The following is a 24,117-nucleotide window of genomic DNA, read 5'->3' as shown; positions in this document are numbered from 1 at the left end:
AAATCCAATCATTTTATAAGAACACAATTTGGTGTCAATTGTTCTGGATTGATTTTCCCAGGTGCACAATGTGCTTCAAATCTTTTTTTTTCCAAGGAGTATTTCTTTGAATTTTTGCCCCTAGTGTTTACTCTGGTTTTCTCCTTTGGGGCCTCCTGTTATAAATACAACGGGTCTTGTTTGCTTTTTCCCTGTTTGCCCCTTCTCTTCAATGCTTTTCATCACTTCTTCTAAGTGTTTCACCTTTACCTTCTCATCCTCCCAAAGAATTATCTGCTGTGTGCCTTTGTTCCTGGGTCCCTTCTAGTTGAGTCTTTAGTTCTTATTTTTTAAACATTTTACTTACTGATTTTATTTTTTTTATTTATTCATTTTAGAGAGGAGAGAGAGAGAGAGAGAGAGAGAAGAGAGAGACAGGGGGGAGGAGCTGGAAGCATCAACTCCCATATGTGCCTTGACCAGGCAAGCCCAGGGTTTCGAACCGGCGACCTCAGCATTTCCAGGTCGACGCTTTATCCACTGCGCCACCACAGGTCAGGCTACTTACTAATTTTAGAGAGAGGAGAGAGAGAGAGAAGGGGGGCAGGAGCAGGAAGTATCAACTCGTAGCAGTTCCTTCTCATATATGCCTTGACCAGGCAAGCCCGGGGTTTTTTGTTTTTTGTTTTTAAGCCCAGGGTTTTGAACCAGCAACCTCGCATTCCAGGTCAACACTCTGTGTACTGTGCCACTACAGGCCAGAAGAGTCTTCCTTTCTTTTCTTTTTTTTTTTTTAAATGAGAAGAGGGGAGATAGTAAGACGACTCCCACATGTCCCCCAACTAGGATCCACCCGGCAACCGCATCTGGTCTAAGGCCGATGCTCGAGTACTGAACTATTTTTCCCCCCCTCTGGCCAGAAAAAGGCCTGCGCGGTGGAACAGGCGGCACAGAGATTAAGGACAGGTGCGTAAATAATTAGAAGCCATGTATGTAAGAGATCTCCAATCAGTTCCCAGCTTTTTTTGGCGATAGTTAAATTGGTAAGGGTGTTAAAACCCAAAGTCCCTTCAGGAGGCTAATTGAGTGGGTTCTGTGGCCTGGCCACAACGGAAAAGAAGAACAGTTTCTTCTTCCTTAGGGAGGGAAATTCCTGTGCCCCAACAGCTGCCCTCAGTTCTCGGAGTGGTCAGACCCAAGCACCAGCGTCCCAAAAACTCAAGGTTCAGCCACGAATGAAAGTGGATGTGCTTGGGGACAAGCACACGCACTCGGACGGACGGAAAAATGGAAAAGACTTCCCTGACGTAGCTACGGTTTCGGACAGGGAGTCTCAGAGGAAAGAACTGAGAAGAATGCTGGAGGCAGGGGACTTACCACACCATGCCCCGAAGTGGACGGAAGTCGGAGATCCTGGTACTTTCTCCTGGTTCTTTCTCGGAGGGGAGGAGAAAGGAGCGGTCCTTGCGGACTTCTAACTCCTTCCGGGTTTTCAGCACCAAAATGTAAGGTATTTTTCCCCGCCAAGAAGGAAGGAAGAGGGCCGGAGCCGCAAAGTGTGGATGGAATAGCAGACGGCTTTATTCAGTACAGAGCGCATATCAGCCCGGCAAGGTTCCCTGGCCCAGAGGAAAGAAAGATGGAGGAGATGGAGGCTAGGGAAGTTGCCCTGAACTATTTTTAGTACCTGAGGTTGATGGGCTGGGACCAACCAAGCTATCCTCAGTCCCTGGGGCCATGCTGAACCAATAGAGCCACTGGCTGTGGGAGGGGAAGAGGGACAGAAGGGGAATGGGGGAGAAGCAGATGGTCGCTTCTCCTGTGTGTTCTGACTTGGAATTGAACCCAGGACTTCCATACACCAGGCCCACGCTCTATTCACTGAGCCAGCCAGCCAGGGCCCTACATCACTCTTATTTATAATGCTTTCTGGAGTTCTGACACCTCACTTCTGAGTTGGGGTTCTGCTGCCGTCATTCCACCTGCTCCTTTCTCAAGTTGTCTAAGCACAGACTTATCACAGCACAGCGCCCCCCCCACACACACACACACACTTCGCACAGCTGCTTGGGCAGGTCCATGTTGTCCAAATGAATTGGATGCTATTCCCTGTTTTCTTTTGTCGGATTTGTTGGATCTCGATGTCTTTCTGTGGCTCATCCTTAACGTGCAGTCCGTGCTGCACTCGTGGAGGGGGCGCCGGTTACCTCCTTGTTCTCACTCGGTGGCTCTAGCGCACCCTCTGCAGGGCGCAGGCCTGAAGTGCTGGAGAGCGCGATCCCCAGGCTGGCTCAGCTCTGGTCCTCTGTCCTCTGTCCTCTGCTCTTCAGTCCAGATGGCATCCCCCAGACTTGAGGGGATTCCAGGACGGCGAGCTTCAGCACTCACACAAGGCCACCTCCTGTGGGTGATGCCACACTCCACGACCTGACCTATATCTCGCTTTTACCTTCTTCCCCCAACTTTCTGTTTTTGCAATGGATCCATGTCGTGATCTCTAAATGGGCTCAGTTTGGACGGGTTCAGTTTGAAGGCCGGTGAGTCGTCAGAAGGAGTGCTTCGCGGGTAATCTCCTCCCAATGCATATAAAGAAGGGAGTTGGAGAGTTGGTCCTTGAGCCTTTCTTTCCAAGAGTTAGGAAAAAAGAGCAGAGCAAATGAAACCCCAAAGAAAGTGGAAGGCAAGACCTCATAATGGGTGGAAATTAGCGAAACAAAAATCAAATATGCAACAGTAAAATAACAAAACTAAAAGTCTTCCTCTGTTAAAAATCAGTAAATTTGTTACGGCTAGCAAGACCTATCAAGATGAAAAGAGAAAGCCTGGCCTGTGATGGCGGAGTGAATAAAGAGTGTTGACCTGGAACACTGAGGTCCAGTTTGAAACCTCGGGCTTGCCTGGTCAAGGCACATGCAGAAGTTGATGCTTCCCACTCCCCCACCCCTTTCTCGCTCCTCTCTCAAATGAATAAATGAAATCTTTTTTTAAAAAATTTTAAAAGATAAAAAGAGTAATCAGAAATCAGCCATCCTAGAAATGAAAGGGCATATCACTATGGATCCTACAGACATCAAAAAGATAATAAGGGAATGTTATGAACAATTTTACAAGAGTAAATGAGACAATTTGGATGAAATTGACCAATTTATCTAAAAACAGAAAAACAACTTTCCATCCTTGACACAGAAAGACAGGAAATCTGAAGAGCTGAACAACTTAGGAAATCAAATCCAAAGTTTGAAAGCTTTCTACAATGAGAACTGCAGATGGCTTCATTGGTGATGTCTTCTAGACATTTAAAGAAAAACATAATACCAATCTTGGACACATCTTCCAAAGGTCAGACATAGAGACTGGTCCGAAGGTAGTGAATTATCTCAACTAATTGTTCAAAGAACAGACAAGGAAGAAAAACCTCGCTGCCATCAGCACTGCGCCACCTGGGGTGAGGGACCCTGGGCACTGGAATTCACAAGTGTTCAGAGCAGGGTTCAGGGCCACACTCCCGGGCTGTGGCTGTGGGTCCTTGAGGCATCAGAGTCACAGTCATCAGCCCCCAGCTCCCTATGTGAACAGAAAGACGAGGCCGGAGGTGTGCTGACCAGGAGAGGTTAGTCAGGTACTCCAGACTTGCCTCTGAAGTTAGATAGAGATTATTATGACACTGAATGAGCAAGTCTTTATCTCATTGGTTTTTTGGGGAAAGGAACATTTTAAATACATGCTAAGATAAAAGCATTTTATCAGCAAACGTTCAGCATTGGCAATGTGTTCTGGTATCACAGTAAACAGTCAGCCCAGCCCTTTCTCAGGGTCCTGCATTAAACCCACTTTCCTCGTGGTTATTGAGAAGACAGCTGGGCCTGGCGATGTGACCCTGATGGGCGGGGGGCTTCAGTTCTTTCCCAGTGACAAAATCCAGAGGTGGATTATGCCAAATGATGTTGGGGGACGTGCAGCACGGGAATTCTTGGCATACAAAGAAGGGGAGTTCAGTGGCCTGACCTGTGGTGGCGCAGTGGATAAAGCGTCGACCTGGAAATGCTGAAGTCGCCGGTTCGAAACCCTGGGCTTGCCTGGTCAAGGCACATATGGGAGTTTTTGCTTCCAGCTCCTCCCCCCCTCTCTCTCTCTGTTTCTCTCTCTCCCTCTCTCTCTCCTCTCTGAAAATGAATAAATTTTAAAAAAATTTTTTTTTTAAAAAAGAACGGGAGTTCACAGAGCTGAGTGACGTTGGGAAGCATCCTCGTTCCCCTCCGGGGAATGAAGTCCTGGGTCAAGAGGGCACAGGTCAGTCACAGGGACCTGAACCAACCGGGAAACAGCAGCCCCCGGTCAGCACCCGTCCACCCACTGGAAGTGATGACTTGTCATGTGCAGTGACGACAGCATCTCATGTATGTTTTTCCGTTCAGGGCTAAGAAGAACCTCGGTGATAGATCTACTTTGACATATTTCAACATATGAACATGTTTCTGTTCCAGAAAAATGTGATAGGACAGCCATCATCCTTTAAAGCATTAAATACAGGGGTGGACCAAAGCAGGTATATAGTGACATTGTGACATTTTTTTGAGTTAACAAGCAATTGTAATCATCATAACCTACATGTATGTCTTTTTCCCATAGAAACAACTGTAATCCGACTTTGGTCCACCCTTGTCTATGCAATTAGGGTAAAATCTCCTGGGGAGAGAGCTATGGAAATAGGAGTTCAAAGGAAATGTGAAATGTAACTTTCTTGTGATTTAGACACCAAATAATATCTGTTACTCTTTGTAATAGATGACTGCAGGCATAAACCTGCTGTGGTAATACTTTTTTTACAGCAAGGGAGAGAGATGAGAAGCATCAACTCGTAGTTGTGGCATCTTAGTTGTTCATTGATTGCTTCTCATACATGCCTTGACTTCAGGGCTCCAGTGAGCCAGTGATGACCCCTTGCTCAAGTCAGTGACCTTGGGCTTCTAGCCAGCGACCCCTGGGCTCATGTCGATGATCCCACGCTCAAGCCAGATGATCCCACACTAAAGCCAGCAACCTCAGGGTTTTGAACCTGGGAACTCAGCATCCGAGGTCAATGCTTTATCCCCTGTGCCAGCACCGGTCAGGTCCTGTGCTTACTATACTTAAAGAGCAATTTATCAGTTTTATTTCATTAATGTTAATAAATAGTTAACAAAATAAGCCAGGAATTACCTCCTTAGCAACTGTTTGAACTTGCAATGAAAATTTTAACTATCCACTTAAAATGTACACAAAGATACACAGTAGTTTCAAAATTCATTAAAATCCATTAGCAGAGTAGTGAGCAACACCTGTGACCACTGCCGTCATCATCCTCAACACCCCTGTGCGTGAGGCACCCTGCCCTTGGGCGGCTGCCTTGTCCCCACCCAGAGGCCACCTCGGCAGGCCACAGAGGGGCCCAACGCCCGCAGCCGGGCTCTCTGGCTGAATCACCCGTGATGGTCACTTCCAGGTGCTTTACGCTGACATGCCGGGCCGTGGGTGTGCACCCACCCCTGGAGCTGTCCCACTACCAGATCAAGTTTGCAGCCACTGCCTTGTACGACACATCCGTGGCCACCCTGTACGTCATCAACTCTCACCTGAGCATGAACTCGCTGACGCACTGCGTGCCCCACATCGGCTCTGAGGACCCCTGTCCCGTGGGGCCCACATCTTTCGAGTTCCTGCTACCCCCGGACTCACCCATCACCATCTCGCCCTCAGTGGGGACCGTGTTGCCAGGAAAGGTGGGTGTGGGCCCCACAGGTGGGCTGGCACCACAGCCTGGTGCCTACCTAACCAAAGCAGATGTGAGGGTCAGCCCCTCATGAAACCCAGCAAGGTCAAGAAGGCCACTGTGGCCAGTGAGTAGGGGCACCACGCACTGTCCCTACCGGCACCTGGCTGGGCTCGGGCAGTTTATTTAGTTGATGAAGGCACAGGGCATCTGCCCACTGGACTGATCCAGGGTTCTCCCCAGTCTGCTTTACCCCATAAAACAGAAAAGCAGAAAGAGCTCTCCCCCGCCCCCTGGCCATCACAGCCTCTCTGAGCTTAAGTCCTGACCTTCAAAAGTTAGGGGTAACAGCCACCACGAGACCTGTTGACAGGACTGAGCGACAGGAACACCTTGAAGGTGCTGAGGATGAAGGGCCCGACCAGATTTCAATAAGTAGGATTATTTATTTAAAACCCCTTTTCATTAAATTTAGTAAAGACTTTTTAAGTCATGGTTTTCAAAGGAATTATTACACTTCTGCACTTCTGTGCTCCCCTCCTCTTCTCTCCCTCCCCCTTCCCTGTATCTTCCTCAGTTTTCCTCTCTCTGCCCATCCCTCCCCTCCCTCTCTCACATCCTCCACGCATCCCACCCACCCCACCTGACATTCACTGAGCACCCTTGCCAGACTGAGCACTGCAAACCTATGGTGAGAAGGGTTCTGTGGGACTCAGAACCTCCCCTTGGGACAGGCTGCTGTGCTGGTCACAGGGTAGGTCAGGGTGCAGAAACTCACCCCCAATCTCCAAGGCTAAACACAAAGTTTCCTACTCACGCGTGCCTCATGGGCAGTGGGTGGGGTCCTGGTCCATCCAGGCCTCCATCATGTCCCCCCACCCATGTGGGAAGAGCGGGCTTGGTGACCATGCAGTCAGCCTACCCCAACTTCCAGGAGTGGGAGTCAAGGAGACCTTCATGGAAGGAGCATGCTTAACTGACATCCCCAAGAAGAGATGGGACGTGCAGCAAGAGTGTCAGCAGGACCTTGGGGGGGGACCCAGGGGAGCTGAGGCAGTGGGTGCTGAGGTGAGCAGAGCACCAGCAGGTCCATCTCTGCCCTTGGGTCTCTCCCCGCAGAAGTGCCTGGTTCAGGTGGCCTTCCAGCCCATGCTGACCAGAAAGCTGATCCGCCAACACGCCTTCCAGACCCTGACCAAAGATGGGGAGTTCAAGCTGGTGCGTGGGGCCCTGGGAGGGGAGCATGGGGACCCGGGAGGGGCCAACTGTCTGCACACAGGCTCTAGAACAGGGGTCCCCAAACTACGGGCCGCATGTGGCCCCCTGAGGCCATTTATCCGGCCCGCCGCACTTCCAGAAGGGGCACCTCTTTCATTGGTGATCAGTGAGAGGAGCACAGGATGTGGATGCCGCAAAGTGCAGCATCGCTCACATACAGTATTACTTCCGGTGACGCGGGACAGACGCGTCACAGCTCCGGAAGCGCATCATATCACTTGTTCTGGCTAGCAGTGACAAATATGGAACCGGACATTGACCATCTCATTAGCCAAAAGCAGGCCCATAGTTCCCATTGAAATACTGGTCAGTTTGTTGATTTAGATTTACTTGTTCTTTATTTTTAATATTGTATTGTTCCCGTTTTGTTTTTTTTACTTTAAAATAAGATATGTGCAGTGTGCATAGGGGTTTGTTCATAGTTTTTTTTTATAGTCCAGCCCAACAACAGTCTGAGGGACAGTGAACTGGCCCCTTGTGTAAAAAATTTGGGGACCCCTGCTTTAGAACAACACCCCCTGCCCGTGAGGCTGCTGACCCTGGCCCACCTGCCAGGAGCCCTGGGCAGACGTTTGCTGTTTTCAAGAGGCTATAACTTTTTCTCAGGAGGCCCCTCTTTCCCCACCTTGAAAACATCACCAGGCGGGGTGGACCCCCAGAGTCGGTTTCAGGAGCAGGTGAGGCTTCCCCTTCATGAGTTTGACAACAGAAGAAGAACAGGCAAACCAGCAAAGGAGCTAGGAGTCCAGCTGCACAGCTTCTGACAGTCACTAAGAGAGCCACACACTGGCCTGAGAATGGGAACTGGAGAGAAGGGACCCGTCTCACCTAGGGTAAACCTGTCAAAGTTAGGCTGCCCCAAAGACCTGCAGAGAGAGGCTGCTGCAGGTGGCTGCAGGTGGACGACTGCCCAAGAGGGAGTCTGCAGGGATACACAGAGATGCCTAGGACATGGAGGGACCACGGGGCACATGCTAGTGCTCCAGGTGTTTATCTTGAGCACTCTTGCTCAGCCCCAGTTCTGGACAACTCTTCTTTCTTTGTGCCCTCTTTGTTTCATTGACCAAAGCAGACACAGGCTGGTGCACAGGCCACAGGGTCTCTGCTCTGGGGCCCCATCTCCCTTTGGACACAAATTGGTCTTCACTGCTCCAGCACCTGCCTCCTCCAGTCCTCCTGAGGGAGCCACTTGGGGTTTGGGTCCCTGTTCCCTGCACACTCATGCCCCCCCCAGGTGTTCAGGCACTGGGCAGCCATGGGTACCGGCCTGGCCAAGCAGAGCTCCTGGGGCAGCCCCACAGCTATCCTCTGACCTCACAGTTCCGCAAGGGCATGGCCACCCCAAGGAGGGACCAGCAGAGACAATCCCTAGCTGTCACGCGGCTGCAGAACCGAGACCGACAGTTCCGGGCCTCCACGTCCCAAACTCTGGAGCTGCAGATGCAGGATTTCAAGCTCAGGTGGGCCTGAGAGAAGGCTACCCTACCGCTTCCCTCCACGCCCCTCCAGTGGGACCCCCTGGCCCCCTAGTGGAGGCTTTCCCCCACAGACTGCCTACACAGAGATATTTTGAGCCGTGTGACTGGAAGGCTAGGACTGATTCTTCTTCAGATACAGCTAGATCCAGGTACTGCCTTGCGGCCCCTCAGGTTTTCCCTGCCTGGGCATATGCCCACCCCATTCCACTGGGGCCAGTGTCCCTGAGAACAGCCTCATGCACTGGGGAAGATGCTGGTGCCCTGGCTCCCACATTCCCAGCTCAGCATCCCCTGCCTGCCCCAGAGAGCTCAGATGGCCTGGAGTCACCTGGCAGCCCTGTACTCTTGCCTGTGACGGCAGGAACATGCCTCTGTGGTTAGGTGCCTGTCCAGGACCCTGGAATGTGGGGAGGTCCCCACAGGAGTCAAGGAAGGGTGGGAGAGTTAGCTGGTCAGACAACACAGAGACAGCCCTCATGGAGGGGGGCATGTGGCCCTAGGTCCTGGAGAGCAGGTGTGGCCTTGTGGACCTATCTGTGGAGGGTGAGGCAGGACCTCCGGACTGCAGGGGGCAGTGTAGGCACAGGACCAGCGTGCCATCTACATTTCAGTGCCAGCGAGTACCAGGCTGCCCAGGCCTCCCTGACCAGGTCTTTCCCGGGAAAGTTTGACCAGTTTGTGGTCCCCTGTGTCGTTGCCAGTGGTGACATTCAAGACAGGAAGGGAACAGAACCCCTGAGCTTCAGGTACAGTGCTCTGGCCCCTGTGGGGCGTGGTCAGCCAAAAAGTCACTGTCCCTTTTCTGATACCAACCCAGATCCAAGGCCTGAGGGTGGTGAGCTGGGATGGTGGCTGGGATAGGTGGGGGCCGGGGCCATGTGCCAGGCTGGGGGAACAGGGGCACATGCCGTCAGCATGCCCTGCCCACCCCCAGTCCACACAACACCCTGTACCTGGAGCTGTGGTGTCCCGCAGTGGCACCGGCCATCGTAGTGACATCTGACAAAGGCAAGACCATCTCCAACTTTGGTGACGTTGCCGTAGGTGAGTACTGACTGGGCCCAGCACCCCTATATACCACTAACCACAAGAACCCAGACCACCCCCTGTACCAACTGGGCTCCCATACCCACTCAGGCTGGGGCTGTGACCTGTGTCCCCAACCCATTTTAGGACACCGAAGCATAAAGAAAGTCTCCATCCAGAACATCTCCTCCGAGGATCTGACCGTATCCTTCCACACCCAGCCCAGGGGGCTTGCTGGGGTGGGTGGGGGCCCAGGTAAGGGGCTGCAGCCCAGCCCTGTTCACCTCTCCTTGACACTGGGCCCTCAGTTGGATTTCTCTGTGCTAAACCCCAATGGCCCCTTTGTCCTGCTGAACCCCATCAGTCAGCTGACTGCGGGTGAGACTCAGGTGCTGGTGCTGTCCTTCTCTCCCCGTGAGAGCGTTCTGGTGAGTCCCAGGCCCACCCTGTGTCCCACTCGCCACCCTGCACGCCCACTTGCCTGCCCGCCTGCCCTGTGCTGAGGCCTGCAGTGAACCCGCTGTGCCCAGGAGCCAGCCAGTCCTCCCGGGCCCTGGCTCTCGAGGGCAAGGTCAGTGCAGTCTCAGCTCCAGCCTATCATGCCCTAGCCGCTCCCAAGACAGAGCTTCCACACGTGCCTCTGGCAGATATCTGCTAAGGCAGTGGTCCCCAACCTTTGTTGAGCCACGGGCCGGTTTAATGTCAGAAAATATTTTCACAGACTGGCCTTTAGGGTGGGTTAGATAAATATATCACGTGACCAAGACAAGCGTCAAGAGTGAGTCTTAGACGGATGTAACAGAGGGAATCTGGTCATTTTTTAAAAATAAAACATCGTTCAGACTTAAATATAAATAAAACTGAAATAATGTAAGTTATTTATTCTTTCTCTACGGACTAGCACTGGTCCGTGGCCCGGGGGTTGGGGACTACTGTGCTAAGGGACGTGGTGTGTGCAGGCCCAGGAAACGCTGGACATCATCACCAAGAGAGGCACTCTCTCCCTGACCCTTGTGGGCACTGGCGTGGCGTCTGAGATCACGTGCTCCATCGAAGGGAACGTCCTCAACATGGGCTATGTGATTGCCAGAGAGTCTGTCTCCTCCAGCTTCAAGGTAAAGCACATTGCAGGAGCCCTGGTGTCTGCCTGGCCTTCTGGGAGGGGGTTCCACCCTTCAGGGATCAGGCCTGCCTCCCCCGCCACCCCCCCAGCCACCACCTCTATGGCCCTCTCCAGCAGGAGGAAGGCTGAGAAGGTCATCCCTGCACCCTTAGCGGCCCTGGCCTCCTCAGAGTGCCCTCCTGCCTCGGGGTCTTTGCACGGCAATCTCATCTAGGCTGAGAAGGAGCTCAGCGCAGGACCTGCTAGGGAGGGGGGCTGTTAGTGTGTTGACTGTAGGAGGTCAGGCTTGGCTCCCAGCACCCCCTCCTGCAGCCAAGGGCACACAGGTGATGGGGTCAAGCCTTCTGTAGGACACCTGCTTCCTCACCTGGCTCAGGAGGCCCTGGCAGCAAAGCCCAGAAGGAAGAGGATCCCAGGGAAGTAGTTGAGTGAGGAGAGGGCACCCTCAGGAGAAGAGGGTGGAGGTGGTCAGGGAAGAAACTGGATGAGGGTGTTCGTTCAGCAGAGGGCTGGCCTAGCTGCGGAGGAGCTCGGGGGGACAGAGGCCACCAAGAGCGGCCGGCCACCCTTGAGGCACAGCTGCTCAGGCTGGTTTCACCAGCCTGGAAGAAGGGAGCAGAGCCCAGCAGCAGCCCCCCAGCCACAATGGGCAGCTGGCTGACGGGTGGGTCCCTGCAGCTGCAGAACAACTCCTCGCTGCCCATCAAGTTCTCCATGCAGCTACACAGCCTCTCCAGCGCCAGGCGTGAGGAGCAGCAGCAGCTGCCACAGTTCCTCTCCTCCCCGGCCCAGAGGACAGATGTCGTGGGTGAGCTAGTGGGCAGGGGGAGGAGAGAGGATGCGGGCGGAGGGGGCCTGGAGACGCAGAGACCGCCAGGCCTCCCCTATTCCTACCCCCATCCCCTGCACAGGCACACAGAACCACAGTGGCCAGAGCGTTTTCAGTGTGGTCCCAGTGGAGGGCGTCATGGACCCCGGCGCGGTGCAGGACTTCACCGTGACCTTCAGCCCAGACCACGAGAGCCTGTACTTCTCTGACCAGCTGCAAGTCCTGCTCTTTGAGAAGGTATGCCAACCGAGCCCAGCCCTGCCCCTCCTCCCCTGCACCTGTCCAGGCCCCCTGCCCTGCCCTGCCCTGCACTGTGCTGCCCTACTTAGGAGGCCCAGGGCCTACGCTCAGGGGCTCCTGACCCCACAGCTGCACCCCAGCTCTGCAGCTTGCGGATCCCCAGCATAGGGTCACAGAATGTCCCTTTGTCGCAGAAAATCTCCCAGCAGATCCTCCTAAAGGGCGCAGCCCGCGAGCACATGATGTTTGTGGAGGGCGGAGATCCGCTGGACGTGCCTGTGGAGTCCCTGACTGTGATCCCTGCCGGGGACCTGGAGCGCAGAGAGGGTGAGCCCCCTGAGGGCGGGCGGCGGTCTGAGGCCCCCCGCCACGCTCCTGCCAGAGGGGCACCCACTCTGTCCCCGACTCCCTCACCAGCTGCATCCCCCCAACAGCCTCTAACCAGGCATCCCCAAACTATGGCCAGTGGGCCGCATGTGGCCCCCTGAGGCCATTTATCCGGCCCCCCACCACACTTCCGGAAGGGGCACCTCTTTCATTGGTGGTCAGTAAGAGGAGCACTGTATGTGGCGGCCCTCCAACGGTCTGAGGGACAGTGAATTGGCCCCCTGTGTAAAAAGTTTGGGGACCCCTGAACTACACCCTCCATCACCAGAAGCTGAGGAGCTGAAGCCCATTCTGGTGACCTTGGACTATGTTCAGTTGGACGCTGACATTCCATCCCCACCTGCCACCCGGGAGCTGCAAGTGGGCTGCATCCGGACCACCCAGCTGTCCCCAAAGAAGGTGACCCCAGCACTGCCACAGCCCACCCCGCACCTCTGCAGTCACCCCTGCCTGGGCAGCCCCAGCCCACCTGGCCTTGCCCCTGGTAGATGTGGGGTGGGCACCCTCACCCCAGTCCCTAACCCTCTGCCTCCTGGGAGCTGTGTCTGGCCCGACCGCCAGCAGCTCTGATGCCTGCAGACTGTTGAGTTCAGCATGGACAGCATCGCGTCCTTGCAGCACAAGGGCTTCACCATCGAGCCCCCCAGGGGCTCCGTGGAGCGTGGCCAGACCAAGACCATCAGCATCTCCTGGACACCACCCGCTGACTTTGATGTAGGTGCTTTGTTCTGTGGCTGGAGAGCCCTGAGAAAGCCACAGACTGGGCAGGATGATACCCTGCCCAGCCAGGGAGGGAGGGGGATCAGGGGTGGACCCTGGGCAGGTGCGGCGAGAAGTGCAGCAGTAAGACAACAGATCTGCCTGCTGTCATGCCAGCTGGCTGAGTGACCCCTCCCCCCTTCTCCTGTCATTCCAGCCGGACCACCCACTCATGGTGTCAGCCCTGCTGCAGCTCAAGGGGGATGTGAAGGAGACCTACAAAGTCTTCTTTGTATCCCAGGTGTTGACTAGCCCATAAAGTCACAGGAATCTCTCTACGGAGCTCCCCCTCAGACCCTGTTGCCCACCCTCAAAGCCCTCCCGTCTATGGGCCAGGCCAAAGCATCCATGGGCCTGGGACCTGGACATCTGGTGCTGGGCAGGTCTGATCAGGCAGCCCTCTGCAGGACCCCATGGCCAGAGCCCCCAGCTCCACAGCCCGTCTGCTTCTTGCAGCCCTGGACCTAATGAGCCCAGGGGTCAAGAGCTCCCCTTCCCTGAAACCCACACCCAGAACCAGCAATTGGGCCAGTCCTGCCCACAACCTGCTCCTACCTGAACCCTTCGGAGCCCTCAGTCCCACCAGCACCTGCCCATTGGGGGGGGGGGGAGAGCTGCCCTCACAGGTCTGTCAATAAATCTTCTGTGAGCGTCTGCATGCAGGCATTGGTGTGGGCGTCAGTGGGTCATTCATGGGCGAGCACAGAATGAGAGGTGGGGATGGAGCCCTGAGAGGCTACCCCCTGCCCCCCTCCCCCCTCGTAGACAGATCAGTCTATAAAACAGTGAGCTCTGTCTAGAAGACTTGGAGGGGCCTCCAGGAGGGTGGTAGATTGTACCTTGAGCATTGAGGAGAAAATTGGCAGAGGGCAGGGGAGGAGACAGGGCTGGAGGTCAAACTGGTCTAGACCAGGAGAGTCCCAGCAGGAGGGAGAAGGGAGCAGGAGACTCCGAACCCCAGAGGGGGGCATAGCTCTCCCTTCTCCTCGCCAGTTCCAGGACCCTTGATGACCCCAAGCACGGAGTGAGCAAATGTCCAGGGACACACCCAGCCAAGGCCCAGGGTGAGACCAACACAAGTTTCATTCTCCTCTTCTGAAATGAGTCTAGGCTTAGCCTTCAGGCACAACTGGCCCTGTAAAGCAGAAGCCTCTGCACCTCCTGGGCCCATGAGATGCTGCTGGGCACTTAGGATAATGCCCCACACCCCGGCCTCTGCCTTCTGAGCAGTGGCCAGTGGGACACTGTCTCTGCAGAGCCTGCCCACCCTAGCCGCTGTGTCAGCCACAGGAAAGCATGGCAGCCTGCCCTGGGCACAAGCTTCAGAGCACTAGCCTGGAGCCCTTCGAACCTGGAAGCCAGCCAGCTCCTTAACCTTGAGCCTGTGACAGTGACTCTAGAGCAACATTTTGCAGGACTTCTGCCTGGTGGGCAGACCTAGCTTCCTTCCTACCCTTCAACTGGCAGAGAGAGAAGTCAGGGTCCTGCAGGCCCAGCCTGGCCCAGGAGGACATTCTCCCTGTAGGAGTATTCCTGCTCCTCAGCAAACAGTGGGAGGGCCTGCCACACTCTTCTAAAGCCTCAATGGCCAGTGGTCCTCAATGGCCAAGGCCCTGCCTGAACTCCCTGCTAGACTTCTGCCCATCTGCCTCCCTCCCACCCCCAAGGAAATACCTGTAGAGCATGTCCTGAGTGCAGTGAAGGGAGATAGGACAGGGGTAGCTGCTCCCCCACCCAACCTGGACAAGGCACCTTTCAACACTGACCATCTCCCTTAGCCTGATGACCAAATGGCGGGGCAGAAGGCAGAGTGAGCCTAAGAGGGCGCATAGCCTGGCGAAAAGAGGGGTGAGAATGAACGAGGGGATCGCCTGAAAGAAATCACCCCCAACCCAGCCTTCCTCAGCAGAATCGACAGTGGTCACCCCAGCCACAGAGGCCACATTCCCGAGGATGAGCATGGCTTTCCACACCAAATGCTCCTGGAAAGTGGTCTGCACCCCTGAACGCAGCGGGGGCCCAGAGCTGAGCTCGGATTCCAGGTGGGCCTGCCCCAGGCCAGTCTGCAGAATAAATGTCGTTTGAACAAGGCTTGCTTGGTTCGCACCAGGTCCTCAACTGTGACAGACCTTTACCTTTAGCACCGGGGTATGTGCCAGTTTGGCTACATTTGTCCTGACTACCACTCTCCCTGGCCACAACTTCCCAGCCTGATGGCTCTATGTCTGAGCCGAGAGTGAGACCGCCCCCCCCCCCCAATCCTGAGACTGTAGGCTCGGAGGGAACGGGACTTCCAGTGGGCAGCACGTTAGGGCTGGGAGCCCGGGGCGTGGCCATGGGACAGGGCCTCCGACAGGCCAGGCGGAGCCTGCGTTAGGGGAGCCTCTGCAGGACGCGGCTCTCACTGGGTGGAAGCTTGGAGGCAGGGTGTCGGGGCGGGGTTACCGGTCCGGGGACGGGGTTTGCGCTGGGCGGGGCCTCCATAACGCGGCGGGACAGGCGGGCTAGCGCTCCGGGTCTGCGCCGGGTATGTTTGCGGGGGCGTCGGCAGCCCGCGGGCTCCTGCACCTGCTGTTGCCCCTCCTGACGCTGTCGCAGGTGGGTCACCGGGTGCTCGGCTTGGGTTCCGCGGGGTGGATCTGCACTCGGCGCGCCCCAGCCCGAGCTCACCCCTGTCCCCACAGGTGGCGCTGGGCTTCTCGGACAGCAGTTGCGACCCCTCGGACCAGTAAGTCGCGGGAGGGGGGGGGCCGGGGGCAGGCGGGGAGCGGGGACTGGGCCCCGCCCTTTGGGGTGGCTGGGGCGGAGCAGTCGGCTGGACCTGTGTCCGGCTTGCTCCAAGTACCGCCTTCGTCGCAGGTGCCCGCCCCAGGCCCGCTGGAGCAGCCTGTGGCACGTGGGGTAAGTGGAGGTCGCTGGTGCAGAGCCCGGGCCAACGGTTCTCCTTGGGGCCAAGCCCACCAGATTCCCACACAGCCTGGCTCCACAGCTGAGGAGCAGCCGGCACTGCCCCCATACCGGGCGCTGGCGGTAAGGCTCCAAAGCCCCCACGCAGCCTGGAAGGCCGACCCCAGCCTCCGGCCCCCAACAACAGGAGCCTTCTCCCTCCTGGGTCCTGCCCCAGCACCACGCAGCTCTGAGAACCTCTAGCTTTAGGCCGGCTTCCCCTTCATCGCCTGCTTGCACACCTCCCACTCTCTCCCTATGTCCTCTCCTGCGGGAGGCCCCTGTGAACATGGTTATTGGTCTGGGAATAGGACTGTGCCAATGGCCCAGGACAGTGTGTCCTAGGAGTAAGCCCAAGGCCATTTGTGGCCAGTCCTGGAGAGACAGCCAGGACCCACACCAGGAGGCCAGGGCTGGCCAGCTCCTCAGGCCCAATTCTGGCCAGGAAGGAGGTAGCTATCTTGCCTGGAGACACATTCTCCAGGACTGGGTGTTTGTGTTTTTTGTTTTTTTTTTTATCCTGTCCACTTTTTTGTCTTGCATGGTTGGGCCGCCCGGGAAGCAGGTCCATAGTGGCTGGGGGTTCGTCCAGCGGTAGAGTCTCTTACTCCTCCTTGCTCAGGCTTATCCTGCTCGCTGTCCTCCTCCTGCTGCTGTGTGGGGTGACGGCCAGCTGTGTCCGGTTCTGCTGCCTCCGGAAGCGAGCACACGCCCAGCCATCAGCACCACAGCCTTGCGACCTGACACTCATCCCTGTGGATAGCGACAGCCCCGTGCACAGCACTGTGACCTGTGAGTACCTGCCTACCTCCCCGGGTGGCCCACTTGCTTGCATGGAGGGGTGTTGGGGGCGGGGGCGGGCCAGACCCAACCCCACAAACACACTCTGGTTCCCTGCAGCCTACAGCTCTGTACAGCACACCCTGTACATGCGGCTGCCTCTACCCTTTGGGGAGCTGGACCTCGACTCCATGACCCCTCCCGCCTACAGCCTGTATTCCCTCGAGCTGCCGCCGTCCTACGATGAGGCCGTCAAGATGGCCAAACCCAGACAGGATGAGCTGCCTCCCTCAGTAGACTAGCCCCCTCCCCGGGCTCTCAGGCCCAGAGAACCGTCCAAGGCCCCAGGAGCTGAGCCTTAAAGCCCAGCACCACCAGCTGTAGCCCTGGTGCCCCCCCAAGGAGGTGGGAGAGCTCTCCTGAGCTCCTAGTGCCACCAGCCCACCTCATGCTCACAGGAGAACCCCTGCCCAGCCTCACCATCCTTCCCCTTCAGAGGGCCAGGCATCCAGCACATTGCTGCAGCCCTGGCCTCGTTGCTGTGCAACACCAGGTGTATGGGTACATGCACACACACAGGTTGCTACATCCAGCCCCAACCCCTGGCCCGGTTTCAGCGGGCCCTCTGCCTAGGGCAGTGGTCAGCAAACTCATTAGTCAACAGAGCCAAGTATCAATGGTACAACGATTGAAATTTCTTTTGAGAGCCAAATTTTTTAAACTTAAACTATATAGGTAGGTACATTGTTATTAACTTAATTAGGGTACTCCTAAGCTGGCCTTTGCTAAAAATGTCCTCAATCTGATTGAGCTGCATGTGACTCGCAAGCCGTGGTTTGCCGACCACTGGCCTAGGGGAAGCCCCGGAGGTCTAAGCCTCCACAGCTTTTCGGAGAGAATAAAATTTGTATCTAAGTGGTGTCTGCCTATGGGTAAGGGCTCCGGGAGGGGCCCTGGTATAGCCGCCCCTAGTGCAGACAGACAGGGTGAGAGTGCTTGGGTTCAACCTGTGCCCAAGGCTCCCCTTCAGCTGCTGTTGTGAGTGGCAGCAGGTGTCACAGCAGAAGTGACAGGCTCTGTGCTACGGGTGACTGGAAAACCCTCTCCCTTCTCCAGACCCACGTATTTGACAGGCCAGGACAATGAAGCACACACAAATCTGGCAGGAGTGTTTATTGGACACATTGCTGGGCTGGGGTGGGGTGGGGTCGGGCAGGCAGCAGCTCCTTGGTTGGGCAGGCCTCCCACAGCCAAAACAGCTGCTCCTACTGGACCAGCTTGAAGGACTCTCCGGTCATCATGGCCACGAACTCTAAGAACAGAGGGACAGGTCAGCAGCCCAGCCTGGACTGACTGTGGGCTTCTGGGCCCCATCCCTCACTCACCCTCGTAGTCAATGGTCCCGTCCCCATCCTTGTCTGCCTCCTTCATCATCTGTTCAGCCTCCACCTCATTGAGGGGCTCACCCGCATTCATAAGCACATACCTGTGGGACCCCCCACCCCGCGTACTGAGTGGCAGCCCGTAGGGCACCTCCTGCCCTCGCCTACCCACGGGCCCTGGCCCTACTTGAGTGTGTCCCAGTCGATGTAGCCCTTGCCCTCCTTGTCAAAGACTTGGAAAGCCGCCCTCAGTTCACCCTCCTGGTTCTGGGATTTCTCCCAGTAAATCCCCATCAGGGCCAGGAAGCTGTCACAGTTGAAGAAGCCTTTGTCTGCAGGGAGCAAGAGGCAAGATGGGCCCATATAAGGGGCAGGGCACGACCCCTCCCTCTCACACAGTCAATCCCCCAAGTCCCCGCACGGCCTCACTGTCTCGGTCCACGTCCTTGGCCATGGAAGTCAGCTCGCTCTTGGTGGGGTTGATGCCCAGCAGGCTCATGAGCCGCTCCAGCTCACCCGTCTTCACCTCCCCATTGCCTTCCTCGTCAAACATCTCAAAGATCCCCTTGTACTCCTTGATCTGCTCAGCTGTCAGGCGCTCTGTCTGTGGGGACACGGGGCGATGTCAGCCAGCTCCACCCGGGCCCTCTGCTTCTAAGTCCTGGGGAAGTGGGAGGCCCCAGGACATGTGGCACAAGGCACCCTTCAGGATCTGTGGTTTCAGAAAGAGGTCCCCAATCCGGAGCCAGCTCCCGGACAAGAGGGAACAAGGGGAGGGTCTCGAGGAATGAGCAGGACTCTGCCAGGCAGCTTTAAAGGGGAAGGGCACTGGAGGCAGGGCCAGGTGTGGGGTGCCAGGTGCACAGGAGCCTGACACGGGCCAGCCATGTGAAGGGGCAGTCGGGGCTGCAGGGCAGAGGAGCCACGCAGTGAACACAAGGTGAGACCTGGTGGAGGACACCCTTGACCGATGTGGGGAGGCCAGGGTGAAGGCTCCAGGGCAAGAGGCTTCCAGACCTGCACACATTCAGGGCCTGGGGGGACAACCTGTTCCAACATCCCCGGGGGATAGTCCCTCCCCTGGCCTCATCTGCCTGCCACCACCATGGCAGCTTTCAGAAAGGGCTGCTCCATTCCAGCCCTGCTCCCTGCCCTCTCTGTCCAGCCTTGCTGAACTTCTTCAGGTTCTCAGAGAGACCCTTGTGGCTTCAGGCCCCAGCCATCCTTCTGCTTGGAGGCCCTACCCGTCTTCTGTGCCCTGGGCGTTGCTCTCAGCCCTGTTCCACCACCCAGCAGTCCATAGTTGAGAACAGCCTTACCATGTCTGTGGCCGGCGAGAGGATTCACACAGTGTCACTAGAGCTGCTGTGGGCAAAGCACAAGGAGCAGAGGTGGCAGCCACGTTTTAGCTGGGCCCAGCTGCCTGGGGTCCCCGGAGTCTAGATTCCAAGAGCCTTTTATGGCCAGAAGATCCTGCCGGCCCTCTTTCAGGGACAGGCTTGGCCTTTCCCCACACGGTCCTTTCCTGGCCCTCATGAGCCTGGGTATCCCCTCACCCAGGAACACCCCTCAGACCTGGGTCCCAGCCAAGGTCCCCACCAGCCTCAGCCCTCCTGGGGCCACAGCAAGGATGGACACTTTGGGCTGAGGGCAGGAGAGGGGCTGTACCCTCTTCACCATAGCAAACCTCCTCCCCATCTGCAGCAGGACCCTCACGGTGGACATCATCACTTATTTGTGAGGGTTCTTGTTGGGTGCCCACCCCAGTCAGGTATCATCCTCATGTCCACGTGTGCCCAGCGCCCGGCCATTGCCAACACCTTGCAGACTCTCTAAAGACAGGTGAGGGTGTGCATGTTTCTCCTGCCCCTGGTGAGTACAGCAGGGGCAAGAGTGCGGGTGGCACAGTCCAAGAGGAGACAGTTTCATATGGCTAGGGGTAAGGGGACAGAACAGATAGGACCAGGGGGCTAGACTGGCCACCAGGAGGCCAGGCCAGGTTTCCTCTGGGCAGTCAGGCGCTATTCTGGGGTTTCTCAGGGAAACCTGACCTCCCTTCCACTAAGAACAGCAAAGCTGGCTCCCAAGGGAGCTGGATGCCAGGCTGCTTAGTGACAAGATGCCACAGCTACACACACACCTGCTTATGTATGCTCAGCCCTCAGACATAGGCACTCACCTCTCCCCAACCTGGGGCTCCTGCTTCCCCCAGGCACTGAGCACAAGACCTGCTGAGGGGGGCTGCTCCCACCCTTCTTCAGTTCTTGTCACCAGGGATAGTCACAGATGGGGGGGCACCTAATTCCCATCAGACCCCCACCACCACTGTGTGTGGTCCCCAGAGTCCCATCTGCGCGGCGCGCACGCGCACACACACACACACCTGTCCCGGCCTGTGGCCACCTGATGAATCAGAGCAGTGAACCATGCCCTGTCCCTCCAACCCCCACCCCGCCCCTGCCCCACACTGGCTCCAGCCTCCAGAATAGCTAAAGCCACAGGGACGCTGCCCACTGAGGCCTAGGCCAGCTGCTGAAGCTGCAAGATTTGTGCTGACAGGGACAGGATGGCTCCAGCAGGCACCAGGCCATCAGGCAGCTAGCTGGGGGCTGGAGGAGAAGTCTGCTCTTGGTCCCCTCCCTTCCGACAGTGAGAAGACTTTCCCACTCCTCTCCCTTGAACATGGCAAATGACAAGAATCAGAAGCAAAACACCATTTCAGTGAAACTCATCACATCCAAACGTCCCAACCACAGTATGTGGAGAAAACAGTCAAGGGGATGCCAGCCCAGTGGAGGGAGGAAGCCCAAGGGCCTGAGGAGACTTGGGGGTGGGAGGGGGGGGGGATAAGTAACTTCATGTCACTCTAACTAGGCTCTGGTGCCCAGATGTTTGTTTGGACCCTAATCTACAGCTAGTTGTGAAGATTTTTTTCACATTTATTGATTACAGTGGTGAGATTTGCATAAAGTGTTACTCTAAGAAAGGAAGTAGCCCTGGCCGGTTGGCTCAGCGGTTGAGCGTCGGCCTGGCGTGCAGGAGTCCCAGGTTCGATTCCCAGCCAGGGCACACAGGAGAAGCGCCCATCTGCTTCTCCACCCCTCCCCCTCTCCTTCCTCTCTGTCTCTCTCTTCCTCTCCCGCAGCCGAGGCTCCATTGGAGCAAAGATGGCCCGGGCGCTGGGGATGGCTCTGTGGCCTCTGCCTCAGGCGCTAGAATGGCTCTGGATGCAACAGAGCAACACCCCAGAGGGGCAGATCATCGCCCCCTGGTGGGCATGCCAGGTGGATCCCGGTCGGGCGCATGCGGGAGTCTGTCTGACTGCTTCCCCGTTTCCAGCTTCTGAAAAATGAAAAAAAAAAAGAAAAGAAAGAAAGGAAGTAAAATTTATTGCATATCAATTACATACCACAAACTTTTTGCTAGTTTTTTATTATTTGTGATAAAAAACACATTACATAAAATTTCTTTTTATTTTATTGATTTGAGAGAGAAAGAGGAGACAGAAACATCAATCTGTTTCTGACCAGGAATCAAACCAGCAACCTCTGCACATTGGTACAATGCTTCAACCGAGCTACCGTCCGGACCATTTCTGCATGCACTTCTCGGGGACATTAAGAACACTCACGATGTTGTACAGCCATCACTACCATCCTCTCCAGAACTTTCCATCTTCTCAATCTGAAACTGTCCCCATTAAACACTCACACCCACCCCCTCCCCCAGCCTCCACACCACCATCTACTCCAGGGGTCCCCAAACTATGGCCCGCAGGCCACATGCGGCCCCCTGAGTCCATTTATCTGGCCCCCACCGCACTTCCAGAAGGGGCACCTCTTTCATTGGTGGTCAGTGAGAGGAGCACAGGATGCATCCTGTGCTCCTGGAGTACTGTATATGGCGGCACCACAAAGCGCGGCGTCGCTCATGTACAGTACTACTTCTGGTGACGCGGGACGTACGCGTCACAGCTCCAGAAGCACGTCATATCACTTGTTACGGCTAGCAGTGACAAATATGCAACCGACATTGACCATGTCATTAGCCAAAAGTAGGCCCATAGTTCCCATTGAAATACTAGTCAGTTTGTCGATTTAAATTTACTTGTTCTTTATTTTAAATATTGTATTTGTTCCCATTTTGTTTTTTTTACTTTAAAATAAGATATGTGCAGTGTGCATAGGGATTTGTTCATAGTTTTTTTATAGTCTGGCCCTCCAACGGTCTGAGGAACAGTGAACTGGCCCCCTGTGTAAAAAGTTTGGGGACCCCTGATCTACTCTCTGTATCTATGGACCTGACCCCTCCAGGGACCTCCTATGGATGAAATCACGCAGCATTTGTCCTTCTGTGTCTGGCTTATTTCACGGAACACAATGTCGTCAAGGTCCATCCACGCAGCAGGTGTCAAATCTCTTTTTTTAAGGCTGCTTAATAACTAACTACACTGTATGTTGTATTAGGGCCTCTCCACAGAAAGACAACCCATTATATATAGATTTTATTATCTTAGGGAATTAGCTCACGTGATTACGGGGGCCAAGAAGCCTCAGGAGGTGCCAGCTACGAGCAAGAGGCCCAGGAGAGCAGGTGGTGTCCAGTGTGAAGCCGCAGAGCAAGGAGCGCAGAGGTCCGAGGGCAGGAGAAGACGGACGTCCCAGCTCAGGCAGAGAGCAAGCCGGACCTTCCTGTTCCATTTGGGCCCTCCAGATCTGGATGATGTCCATCCTGTTCATTCTCAGCCTGCAGATTCAAAAGACATCACAGACATGCCATTCCCTCTGGGGTCAATCGGTGCCGCCTTTTGGCCGGCATCCGCCCCCGCCCCTTTTCTCGCCCCGCCTCTGGCCCATCACTCAGCCCCGCCCCGTCACCCAGCCACTCCCCTGGCTCATCACTTGGCCCCGCCCCATCGAGCAGCCCCGCCCCGTATTTAGCCACACCCCCGGCCCACCACTCGGCCCCGCCCCGTCACTCGGCCCTGCCTCTGGCCCCTCTCGTGATCCCACCAACTGCACAACATTCGGCCCATCTCGTCACTCGTCCGACCCCGTCCCCGTCGCCTGGCCTCGCCCCAAAACCACTCGACTCCACCCCTATTGGTCCCGCCTCACCCCTCAACCCCAGCCCGGAAGCGGCCACTCCGCGTGTCTGCACCAGGTGGCGCTCGCGGGCCGCGCGAGGCCGGGCGGGGCGGGGCGTCGGGGCCGGGCGGCAGCAGTTCCGGGTCCGCGGGGTTTGAGGTCCGCCTTATTGGTGGAGTTGGGCGGGGTCTCCGTCCGGGCTCGCCTTCCCGGGCCGCCTTCGGTCACTCGTTTCAGAAACCCGTCATCCATTTGGCTCCATGGGGGAGCGTCTGGGCGGGGCGTGAATATGTCCCGGGTTCGATCCCGGTCAGGGCAAACGTGAGATGTGGCCATCTGCTTCTCTTCCCCTCCCTCTTCCCCTTCTCTCTCTCTCTCTCCCCCTCTCGCAGTGGCTCCATTGGTTCGAGAGTCCACCCAGGCGCTGAGGATAGCGCGGTGGTCCAAGCGTCCACCCAAGATGGGGGTTGCCGGGTGGATCCCAGTCCCGGTGCATGCAACAGTCTGTCTGTCTCCCCTCCTCTCAGTTAGAAAAGATATCTGCCCTCCAAGCCTCGCTTTTGGGTTCCCACAGTTGCTAGGACAAAAATAGGTATAAATGTCCCTTTCATTATCCTGTAAAGCAGATGACAGCTCTACCTGCCAATCACATAAAGCCAGATAGTGGAGGCAGAGGGAGTCCACTGCACAAATGTGGAGCTCTTCCCTAACTGTCCCACCTGCAGGGAAGCCCCGAGGCAGACACCACTTTGTGCCAGGCAGACCCCGTGCACAGCAGGGCACAGACAAGCACTGCGCTGGAGATGGCTCTGCCACAGGGGCCTGTCCCATCGCCCTGACGGCCTGTGCGTGACCGGGTGCTTCCTCTGCTCAGTCCAGGCCCCAGGACCTCACAACTGACTCCCGGCAGCCCTGTGCCCTACCCCCTTGCTCCTCCATGGAGCTCGGGAACTTTCATATATTCATGGCTCTCCTTTTCCTTAGTCTTGTTTAAACCTGACAACAAGGTCATTTTGTCCAAATGCTAAAAGAGGTTTTAGCCCCTGGCCGGTTGGCTCAGAGGTAGAGCATCAG

At 56.1% G+C, this 24,117-nt stretch overlaps 3 protein-coding genes across 7 annotated transcripts in view; 2 read left to right on the top strand and 1 right to left on the bottom strand.

Moving 5' to 3' along the window:
* CFAP74 (cilia and flagella associated protein 74) overlaps nt 1-13,452 on the top strand; it is a 52,948-nt gene extending 39,496 nt beyond the window's left edge. For 3 of the 5 annotated variants that reach the window (XM_066371991.1, XM_066371990.1, XM_066371988.1), the window contains 14 exons: nt 5,462-5,738; nt 6,848-6,946; nt 8,327-8,466; nt 9,096-9,230; nt 9,419-9,528; nt 9,658-9,713; nt 9,819-9,938; nt 10,470-10,625; nt 11,312-11,441; nt 11,545-11,699; nt 11,897-12,029; nt 12,358-12,488; nt 12,669-12,803; nt 13,006-13,452. In XM_066371991.1, the coding sequence (XP_066228088.1) occupies nt 5,462-5,738; nt 6,848-6,946; nt 8,327-8,466; nt 9,096-9,230; nt 9,419-9,528; nt 9,658-9,713; nt 9,819-9,938; nt 10,470-10,625; nt 11,312-11,441; nt 11,545-11,699; nt 11,897-12,029; nt 12,358-12,488; nt 12,669-12,803; nt 13,006-13,107 (1,879 nt within the window). In that variant the 3' untranslated portion in view covers nt 13,108-13,452. Of the gene's footprint in view, nt 1-5,461; nt 5,739-6,847; nt 6,947-8,326; nt 8,467-9,095; nt 9,231-9,418; nt 9,529-9,657; nt 9,714-9,818; nt 9,939-10,411; nt 10,626-11,311; nt 11,442-11,544; nt 11,700-11,896; nt 12,030-12,357; nt 12,489-12,668; nt 12,804-13,005 lie in introns of those variants that run through there. The other 2 variants (XM_066371989.1, XM_066371992.1) reach the window with 2 other exon arrangements.
* A 1,846-nt stretch (nt 13,453-15,298) lies between these two features.
* On the top strand, nt 15,299-17,484 carry TMEM52 (transmembrane protein 52). The gene is made up of 5 exons (XM_066371987.1): nt 15,299-15,446; nt 15,533-15,576; nt 15,708-15,749; nt 16,417-16,586; nt 16,695-17,484. Exons 1-5 carry the CDS (start codon nt 15,378-15,380, stop codon nt 16,874-16,876), a joined length of 507 nt encoding a protein of 168 aa, XP_066228084.1. The 5' UTR covers nt 15,299-15,377; the 3' UTR covers nt 16,877-17,484.
* A 248-nt stretch (nt 17,485-17,732) lies between these two features.
* CALML6 (calmodulin like 6) lies at nt 17,733-19,735 on the bottom strand. The gene is made up of 6 exons (XM_066371985.1): nt 19,719-19,735; nt 19,276-19,318; nt 18,386-18,560; nt 18,144-18,288; nt 17,960-18,060; nt 17,733-17,886 (listed from the first exon to the last, which is right to left on the bottom strand). Exons 2-6 carry the CDS (start codon nt 19,276-19,278, stop codon nt 17,840-17,842), a joined length of 471 nt encoding a protein of 156 aa, XP_066228082.1. The 5' UTR covers nt 19,279-19,318; nt 19,719-19,735; the 3' UTR covers nt 17,733-17,839.
* Nucleotides 19,736-24,117: the final 4,382 nt, after the last annotated feature.

The sequence above is a fragment of the Saccopteryx leptura genome, chromosome 3, assembly GCF_036850995.1.
Source record: "Saccopteryx leptura isolate mSacLep1 chromosome 3, mSacLep1_pri_phased_curated, whole genome shotgun sequence".
In the NCBI taxonomy this organism is placed as follows: Eukaryota; Metazoa; Chordata; class Mammalia; order Chiroptera; family Emballonuridae; genus Saccopteryx; species Saccopteryx leptura.
The sequence above is the reverse complement of the archived record's forward strand: the minus strand, read 5'-3'. Positions and strand labels throughout refer to the sequence as shown.

Excerpts from the sequence above, each read along its gene's own strand:
- TMEM52 (XM_066371987.1), top strand. The coding sequence starts at position 15,378 with ATGTTTGCGGGGGCGTCGGCAGCCCGCGGGCTCCTGCACCTGCTGTTG. Across the intron at positions 15,447-15,532 it reads CCCTCCTGACGCTGTCGCAG|GTGGCGCTGGGCTTCTCGGA; the intron begins GTGGGTCACCGG and ends CTGTCCCCACAG. Across the intron at positions 15,750-16,416 it reads AGCAGCCTGTGGCACGTGGG|GCTTATCCTGCTCGCTGTCC; the intron begins GTAAGTGGAGGT and ends CTCCTTGCTCAG.
- CALML6 (XM_066371985.1), bottom strand. Across the intron at positions 18,061-18,143 it reads ATCGACTGGGACACACTCAA|GTATGTGCTTATGAATGCGG; the intron begins GTAGGGCCAGGG and ends GGGGTCCCACAG. Across the intron at positions 17,887-17,959 it reads CGGGACCATTGACTACGAGG|AGTTCGTGGCCATGATGACC; the intron begins GTGAGTGAGGGA and ends CTCTGTTCTTAG.